We start from the raw sequence: 9,711 nt of genomic DNA, 5'->3' as shown, positions 1-9,711 counted from the left end.
GAGGAAATGCGCTAGCTCTCCCAGGTCACAGTTACAGTTCCAGCGGTTAAAGTCCAGGTTTAGCATCGAGAGCCGTGAGAGATAGGAGAAAGCATCAGGCGCATTCTGCAGCCTGTTTCGAGAGAGATCCAGACTACTGAGACGTGGCAGGTTGCGGAAACTGTCTCTGCCCACGTAGGTGATGAGGTTGTCTGACAAATCCAAAGTCTCCAAGTTTCTCAGATCAGAAGAAGCGAAAGTACTCGAGTTGAGGCTGGTGAGAAGGTTCCCTTCCAGCAGCAGAGTTTTCAGAGAATTGGTATTCAGAAACCAGGATCCATTAATCTCCTTTAAAGCATTATGGCCCAGATGAAGGGTCTCTAGTTTATGAAGCCAGGAGAATGTCATTTTATCCAGTGAGGGGCTTGAGATAAGGTTATGGTCCAGAGATAGCGTTCTAAGAACAGTCAGGTTCCGAAAAGCATTCTCTGTGATAGTAGAGATGATGTTGTTGCTGAGCACCAAAACACTCATGTTGGATAAATCAGAGAACACAATGTGATCTACGGTGTCTATGAGTCCATCAGTCAGCATCAGGGCTTTGGTTGAGTCTGGAGCCTCTGGAGAAAACACAAGAGGTCCATGACAGAAAATGATTAACTAAAAATATGTTAGTTTTTGCCTCAGATCAGATCTGTTTATCTTGACATTCATAACCTCAACTGATTCATATCTGTCTTTAACAAGAATCCACCAGTTCCCTGAAACATCAACCTCAATTTCTTTATAATTTGTTTTATTTTAGTTCCGCAAATATCAGATCAATCATTCATTTCCTCACCAATCTATTGAGTATAGTCACTGCCCTACCTAAATGCCATAAGATATTATTTATTTAGTTTATTTACTTCACCAATCTTAAAAAAAAAAAACATTATGATTTAATGGGTACTGAACAATACTTGTTTAGAATTGTAACAAATTCAGAAAAAAACAATTTAATATCGAATCGAGATATTTATAAAATCGTGGTATTTACAGAATTGCAATACAAATCAAAATGGCACCTAGGTATCATGATAATATCGTATCTAGAGGTCCCTGTGTTTGGATTTAACAATGATTCATTCATTATAACAGAATGATTGTGTGAAAAAAAAACTGAAGAAAAATGTACAATTAAATGTAAAGAAACGTATTGAGGTGAGATTTTTATGTTTGGTAGCTAGCTCCTCCTAGCCAGTTTAGTTTTTTCATTGCTAATAAACACTGATGTCGACTTTGTAAACAAACAGAACCAAATTTTAGGTTTGTCTGAAATTGTGGGTTCCAGTTAATTAACATTTTACTATTTTTCCAATTAATCAAATTTATCGTTGCTATTTCTAATTTCTAATTCTAATAATTTTACCTTTATTTAATTACAACCTTGACGCAGTACCAGTACTTTCCCATTAGAACCATTTCTTTGTAATTTTTTACCTGGGATGAACTCATGTTCTCTAATATCTGATACGAATCTGATCTATAACCACACAACTAAGTGACTTGTAAATCAAACGTAGACTCTCGATTTCATTTTCAGGCGTTGCGATTTTCGATTTTTTACAATTCTAAAGTTTACTGTTTACTGATTTGTCTCAAAGCAGCTGTATTTTATACTTTCAGGTTTTAAAGTATTGAAAACTACTAAAAGAATCCAACATACATTAGAATGATTTTAAAAAAATGTCACGTCTTGAACAAAGCGATAATCTTTTTTTTGTGAATAATATAACGCGGCAAACTCCAGTCCAGTAGGTGGCAGTAGAGTAGTTTCACCAACAATCCATAAATTGAGAAGTAGATTAAGAAGTGATAACATTTTTAAAATTCCATTTTAGACACTTTAACTTATCAAGAGTTCAACAGGCAGGAATTGATTCTGAATCAAAAACGGATCGATTGAATCAAATTCACTGAATCATCTAGCAAAAGATTAATTAAATTAAAAAAAATCTAATCAATGTGTGTGTCCAAACTTAAGGAAGCATCAATGTCAAATATAGTCACATAGCAATTATTTTCTTTCTAAATAAATAAATAAATAATAATATATATAATGAGGTACAGAAGCTTCATCACCCATGATCATGGAGAGTTTGCTGCAGATGATGGCATCGGTGGAGCACACAGCGCAGGAATCTGGGCAGAACAACATAAGCTGAACTTGTGCTACTGACACCATCAGCAGCAGGAGGACACCTGAGGAGCGTCAACATTATCATCCGTTGGCATGGACTTATTACAGTTTAACATAGACAATCTTTTACACGCGTTTAAATTATGTTCAGATGTCAGGAGTGCCTACAGTACAGTGCGTCAATCATACTCACTTCTCATGGCTTTTCAGTGAATTGGTCACATGATGTTCCTCTCATGACTCATTGTGGGACTTCTGATAAAAATCAACCAGAAAACTGAACACATTTATTTAGCTTCGTAACCAGTGTTGTGTGTTTGCAGCGTCTTCCTCCCGTCTCTGTGCTCCTGTTACGATGTGATAAAACATGCATGATGCTCCATCTGTTCTCCTCGGTAACAAATCCAAGGGTGTGGTTCGAGGTCATGGGCAGTCCGCTGACTAATACTTGTGGCTTGAATGGAAGAAGAATGGGATCTGGTTTCTTTATAGAAACTAACTTGTTTATATTTTGTTCTGTATGTACAACTTGATTATTATTAGTGTATTTTCTTTATTTGCATTTTGTTTATTTATTTGCCTGGTTTTTTAATAGACACTGTTTTTTTTTTTAAATACAAGAGGCGTTCAAGTCAGTGCAGATCTTTTGATTGTGCTGAGAGTATAAACTCCCTTTATCTCTCTCTATAATCTCCTGATACACTAATGCACTTATTCCAGTGTTTCACTAGCTTGGACACCGTCAAGGTATTAAAGGGGACATGATCAGACTGCCTGCTTCTCCCAGGAACCTTTAAAGTTGTTTCCAAACATGTGGAAATGCTTCGGAGCAATACCTCCCAGGCGAATTCCTGTAACGTGCAAGTGGTGTTGATGAATGATCGTGTGTACAGTTCACACACATAGACGCGTCTCGTTCTATTGCAGGTTGGCAACAAGTTTTTCAAGGACCAGGCGTTCCACTGACTGAACGTTGACAGGAACGACTGTTGTGGGCTCTGAGTCACCTCAGGCGGGATCGCCATTCACAGACGCACTTCTTTAAAATGTTCAAATGTTTCTACTGCGGCTAAAAGTCGTCTCATCACCGCACTGCGCTTGAAGTCTTCTGTAAATGTCTATCACTTTTACACCTTCACTCAGCCAAAATTTCATCAAAAGTCCCAGTTTGACTCGAACACCACATGTAATTTCTAGCACAAAAGTAGAACTTTTTCCTTTTCTGTTAAGTAATATCATTTCAATCATTTTCTTCTCCAACCTTTAGCATAGTTTTTAAGTAAACTGTATATACTGTAGAATTGCCGTACTGTTCAATTCTACTTCCTCATGCAAATCATAATCTCCTTATCATCAATTAACTGATAGATGTTCCAGTCTGCTTACCTTTAAACACATCACAAATCCACACAGTTTCCACTTTAGTGGATCATCCGTCCGTTCCAGTGAAACTGAAGGTGTGCAGGTGTAACGGGTAACACTCAGCTCTCAGCCTGGATGGCGGCCTGGCAGTGTACTGTTACTGCTCTTTACCCGAGTGATGCCACATGATCTTACAGCTGAGAGCCGGGACGCCAGATCACGTTACCTTCAGCTTCAAAAAATAAAGAAAACCTCGACATCCATACAGTCAACTCTTTATTGATAATAAAGAGCAGTGACAACTCATTTTATTTCTAGTGCAGAATTTATAACACACGTTTGTGGAAGGATGATTCTTCTGAACATATAAGTGAATTTACTGTATGGTTGTATTTTTGACAACATTGTGTAGAAATTATTTAGGAGTTTTTATCAACAAAAAACATTTTGAAACATATTTATGGATAGTTAGAATTTTTGTAAAAGCAAATGTAAATGAAATGAAATAAAAGTTTTTTTTACTTTTATTTTTAATGTTCTTCAACATTTTTAGAAGAACATATGCACTTCTGAAATGCTTCGTTAGCTTAAATTGCAGATAAGTACTTTTCATTTAGACTATTAAATCTATTAAATAAATGTAATATAATAAAATATTATATTAAATCAATCATATAATCATTTTATGAGGATAAATGAACATTTCTTCATTCTAGAAAAAATTAACTTTTTTAAAAATTATATGCTAAAATGATTTCTCAAATTCATAAAAACATCAATGAAGCTTAAATATGGTGTAACGCTGGCTAGTGAGTTACAGGAACATACGCTCCCTATTAGCCGCAATTAATGACCTCAGCTAGCTATAATTAACCAAATAGCGAATCCGCTTGACCGAAAAACAAAAACACAGACAAGCGACAGGGTTTTATTATTATGTTTCATATAATCAGGATCATTTTCCCAGAAGCCCCAGGGCTGTGAATGATGTCCTCATGGGCTTGAGCAACTTTGTCGAGTGAGTACTCCGGACCGATCACGGGTCTGAGCCACCCGGCCTCCATTCCTGCGAACAGCGCCGCGGATGCTTCCGCCACCTCCTTCTTCACACACACACACACACACACACACACACACACACGCACAAGGAAGAAATGGTAAAATGATATAGCAAGTGTCAGCAAGTTGAAAATTTCCAAATTACCCAAATATTAATAACTGTAAAATATTTAAAAATAAATTTATATGAAGGAGGCGTGGCTTCTGTATCTGTCTGTTTTAGGAAAGAAGGCGTGGCTTCAGTATCTCAGTTTTAGGGAAGGAGGCGTGGCTTCGGTATCTGTCAGTCACAGTAAAGAAGGTGTGGCTTCGTTATCCGTCAGTTTTAGGAAAGGAGGTGTGGATTCTGTATCTGTCAGGTTGAGAAAAGGAGGTGTGGCTTCTATGTCTGTCAGTCTCAGGAAAGAAGGCGTGTCTTCTGCATTGACAGTCTCAGGGAAGGAGGTGTGCCTTCTTTATCTGTTAGTCCTAAAAACTATGGGCTTTGTATCTGTAAGTCTTAGTGAAGGAGGAAACCAAAACTCCTCAAGGCCAATACTGCATGTGGTTCGATTGTAAAGTCCTGCAATACCACTTTAATAACTGGTCACAGGCTAAGCTAAGGTAAAACCGCGCATGATTAGATTACTGTACATGTAGCTAAGGCTTTCAGTCGTCTTCTTGATGAAGTAGACCTTAAGCTTTTTAAGTGAGACGGACAAACAGCTCCACTTTACCTTTGTGGCAGAGAACAAAGACACACCGACGATAACCGACTCCTTCAACATCATGTCTCTGGGGTTAATCTCGATGGAACCTCTGCATCCTACAACCTGATCATCAGAATAACAGCAGGAAGTTAGAAAGGAAGTGCAGAACACGAATGTATAAAGGGAAATCCGAGTTCTTTACCGTCACTCTGCCGTCGTGCGCCAGCAGCTTCAGGTCGCTGCTCAGGTTCACGTTCGACAGCATCTCCACGATCACGTCGACGCCGCGGCCTTCGGTCACTTCCTAAAACGCACAGGTGCTGGTGTGTTCTAATCCCTCTGCTACACACATCACAGTTACAGCAGAAGTGGAACAAACCTGGACTTTCTCCATGTAGTCCTGTTCTCTGTGGTTAAAGGCCATGTGGGCTCCGTTACTGAGCGCCAGCTTCATGCCCTCTGGGGTGCCAGCCGTACCCAGAACCTTCAGCCCGAATGCTCGGGCCAGCTGACACGCTGCGACTCCGACCTCACATCACAAACACACAAACTTGCTAACACCAAAAAAGATCAAAAGAATGCAAGCAACCTACACACACACACATTACACACTCATTAGAGGACAGACAAACACCAACACTGGTGTGAGCGTATAAGAGTGTAACACACCTCAACTAATGTTCAGCCACACACTGATGGTTCGCTTTTATTTTTATTTTAGTCTAGTCTAATCTAATCTTATTTTATTTAATTCTGCAAAAGTGTTGAGAAATTGTTGTCAAAATACTAAATTTTCAAATTTTGTAAACTTATATATATAAAAATTCCGCATTTTGACATCAATTTAATATATAAAATTGTTCTAAAAATGCAGAATCTTTATATATATATATATTTTTTTTCTATATATATTCTATTATATTATATTATATAAGTTTATAAATTTATATATATATATATATATATATATATATATATATATATATATATATATAAAATTTATGTCTTGGATATATGACTGACCATATTCAATGTCTAATAATTATTATAATAAGAATTCTAATAATTAATTATAAATAAAATATTTATTTATACATTACATTTAAATATTTTTTGTTAATTTATATTTAAGCATAATTTCATTTGTATTTTGTTAATACATATACTGTACATTTATTAACATTAATATTGTGTTTATTTATTTATTTATATGAATCCTAATATGCTGTATGTGATAAATTACATAACTATTTACATTTTATAAGAATATTTTTACATTTAAAAACAATGGCCTTAATGTATATAAGAAACATAATAGTTGAATTAGTTGCTTTCTCACTTTTTTAAAATACAGTATAATAATAATAATAATAATAATAATAATAGCACTTTCTAAACAGCTTTTAGCTTGTTATTAATATTATTAAATATAGTTGCAAGCAACCCTGCGCCATCCTTAATGTCTTTAGATCACATCGGCCTGTTTTGGTGACGATCGTATAAAGTCCCTAGAAGGAGGATATCAAAATCCATCGGGTGCGTTTTTGTGACCCAAAATGGCTGACTTCCTGTTGAGTTGAGCCCAGGACATGCAGTGCGAAAGTTGTTCGGCTCAATAAGCTCTAAATGTGCACCGAGTTTCTGTGCCTACGTGCAAGTGTGTATGAGCTACAGTATGCAGCAAAATCTTTTGTGATGCCTGGGGCCCCTGAGGGCCACGCGACTCTCAGGCATCCTGATGGCAACCTATTTTCCTCTAGGAAAACAAGAGGGTCCTGCGCACCCTATAGAACTTGGGCCCTAATAAATAATAATAATAATTATTATAATAAAATTAAAACAAAATGCTTGTTTAGTCCTAGAACTATTCTCAGACGCTGATACGTGCGTTCCTCTGGGTAACACTGCCACGCGGTAACTCTGACTTCTTGTTCTTACCCCTCCACTCGCTCCATGGACCAGGACGGTCTCTCCTGCTTTAGCATGTGCCCTTTAAGAGACAAAGCATACACACTGACTTTCGAAGACAGACACAGACGCATGCAGAGGGGACAGAAATGTCCAGAGGACGCTCTTACTTGTGAAACAAAGCCCTGAACGCGGTGAAGTACGGGACTCCCACAGCAGCTCCCTGCTTGTAACTCAACGACTCGGGCAGTTTGTGAACAGACTCCTCTGAAGCCACGGCGTATTCGGCGTATCCTCCTGTCTCGGTGCTGACGGTAAACACGCGGTCACCTGCCTGGAAGGAGACGCCAGTTCAGATAAGGGTAGAGAGTACACTCAATACAACCGCCTACACACCCCGGAGATCTTATCATTTGCATTCCCTGACTCTAGGAGTTGTGTATTTTTCCGCATCACATAATTGTTGCCTTCCGTTACCTGGGCCTTCCGCATGGTATGCGAAAAAACTTCTACTGAGCCAACAGTATAGTCAAAAGTATGTGCACCCCTCACCATCACCCTCACACCTGTGTCCTTGTTGTGTATCTCGCCCCATACTGATTCCCCTTTCCTGCTATAATGAGCTCCACTCTTCTTTTCTGCGAAAGGCTTTCCACTAACAGTTGCAGTGTGTCTGTATGATGTTGTGTTCATTCAGCCTTAGGCACTGGTTTGAAACCAGTGTATCAAAAATCACAGGTTTACTTCACATACACCTAACATGTAATAACACGCTTCTTCTCATGCAATGTGTGTAAACCATTTATGTAATTACTAAAAAAATAAAAAGAGTTGTCACCTTAAGAAAGCGAACTCCATCTCCTACAGCCTCCACCACACCACCTACATCAGATCCAGGAGTGTAGGGGAGGCTGGGTTTACGGGCGTAGGCACCGGAACGGATGTACGTCTCCACTGGGTTCACGCCACACGCGTGCACCCGAATGAGCACCTGTAACTCAAACGAGGAAACTGTAAATACACTCAGCCTGCGGCATGTTCAACAAAACCGAATGTAACCATACGATTAGTTTTACCTGTTTGGGTCCTGGAGCAGGGACCGGTAAGTCGGAGCAGAACTTCAGAACAGAAGGAGCTCCAAACTCGGAGACTCGTATGGCTTTCATTACTTTTAATGTTGCCATTTTGATTGTTTCAGACCTGCCACAGGATCATACGTCAGCACTTTTATCTTTTTATATTTACAGAACTTTTTTGAGAGGTACGGTTTCGAATGTGAATCCAGAATTTTCTGTGACATGCTCAAGTACTTGTGTTTATTACAGTACCCATAAGAGCAGGACAGGCTCTCTGGAGGGTGTGCAATACAGACAAGTAGCATGAAACATGCATTTTGGCACAACAACTTGGTTTAATTCAAACCTGTGCCAAGGTTGTTGAAATGATTCAAACAACTTGGCACAGGTTTGTGCTCTTCCTGACGCAACCCTCCCATTTTATCCAGGCTTGGGATCGGCACTGCCTCCAGTGGCAGGGGTTTGGGGTTTGGGCATTGGGTGGGAGCACGAACCCGGGCCTTCTGGATGGCAGGCTAGAAACTTACCACCGGGTCATCGATGCCCCATGCATTTTATTAATAATTTACCTTATTTCATGTTAAAATGCTCCTCATAACAGAACATACCAGAACCAGAGGGTTCATGTAAGAAAGGTGGTAGTAGGGGTCCCAATACTTTATCTCATTGAACTGCAATGCAATTAAGATATTAATATATAACTAAATCATATTTTGTCCCATTGCATGTTATTGTATGTTAAAAGAGTGCTTAGATCTTATTACACTTATATAACCAGCTTTCATACCTACAGATGATCTAATAATAGAGACATGCTTTAAAATTACACAAGCATGTTAGATACTGTATAATGCATCAGACTATAAGCTTAAAACTTGGATCTGAACTAAATACTTGCTGTATCGAGAAACTCACCAAGATGCAAACACACAAAATTTATTTTAGACTTTGAACCATGCTTTTCGCGATTCGGCAAATACTTCCGCATCTGCCGTATGACACTCTTCGGCTACCATACCGTACCTTGTTTCCACAAAAACTCCCGCCTTTCTGCGCTACGATTGGTTAAGAGATTCAAACTCGCGATCTGATTGGCCATAAGGACCGTCAGCCAGGCTGTGTCGAAGTCGAGTCTGATTCTGAATCGTATTACAGGAGTGCGGATTCGACACTTTGAACGAATCCATTCATACATTAAGAGTCGATTCGCATCTGCACATCATAGTTTTTGTCGCTTCTATCGTCGAAAATACACGACAGGACTGAAAATAAGATAATAGTAATATCCTTGAAGTGTAGAATACACTGCTAATGCCATAATGTGTATTATTGCTTCGAATCTTAGAAACGACCCACTGATTCAAAGAGCCAATTCTGAGAGTTTAATTTAATACAATTCCTAACCCTAAACAAAACATGAAATATTGTGTGAAGAACAAGACGACATTCTATTTAT

At 38.6% G+C, this 9,711-nt stretch overlaps 1 protein-coding gene across 1 annotated transcript; it reads right to left on the bottom strand.

Moving 5' to 3' along the window:
• Window positions 1–3,786: 3,786 nt before the first annotated feature.
• cryz (crystallin, zeta (quinone reductase)) lies at window positions 3,787–9,263 on the bottom strand. Its single transcript, XM_053486214.1, has 9 exons — window positions 9,171–9,263; window positions 8,256–8,379; window positions 8,018–8,170; window positions 7,350–7,513; window positions 7,210–7,261; window positions 5,651–5,800; window positions 5,474–5,575; window positions 5,299–5,394; window positions 3,787–4,626 (listed from the first exon to the last, which is right to left on the bottom strand). The coding sequence occupies exons 2-9, from the start codon at window positions 8,361–8,363 to the stop codon at window positions 4,465–4,467; spliced, it is 987 nt and encodes a 328-aa protein (XP_053342189.1). The 5' UTR covers window positions 8,364–8,379; window positions 9,171–9,263; the 3' UTR covers window positions 3,787–4,464.
• Between the last annotated feature and the right edge of the window lie 448 nt (window positions 9,264–9,711).

Source organism: Clarias gariepinus, chromosome 25 (assembly GCF_024256425.1).
Source record: "Clarias gariepinus isolate MV-2021 ecotype Netherlands chromosome 25, CGAR_prim_01v2, whole genome shotgun sequence".
Taxonomy (NCBI): domain Eukaryota; kingdom Metazoa; phylum Chordata; class Actinopteri; order Siluriformes; family Clariidae; genus Clarias; species Clarias gariepinus.
Note: the sequence above shows the minus strand (reverse complement) of the source record. Positions and strands in the feature narration are given on the sequence as shown.

Excerpts from the sequence above, each read along its gene's own strand:
- cryz (XM_053486214.1), bottom strand. The coding sequence starts at position 8,363 with ATGGCAACATTAAAAGTAATGAAAGCCATACGAGTCTCCGAGTTTGGA. Across the intron at positions 7,262-7,349 it reads TTCAGGGCTTTGTTTCACAA|GGCACATGCTAAAGCAGGAG; the intron begins GTAAGAGCGTCC and ends TGTCTCTTAAAG. Across the intron at positions 4,627-5,298 it reads CTTTGTTCTCTGCCACAAAG|AAGGAGGTGGCGGAAGCATC; the intron begins GTAAAGTGGAGC and ends GTGTGTGTGAAG.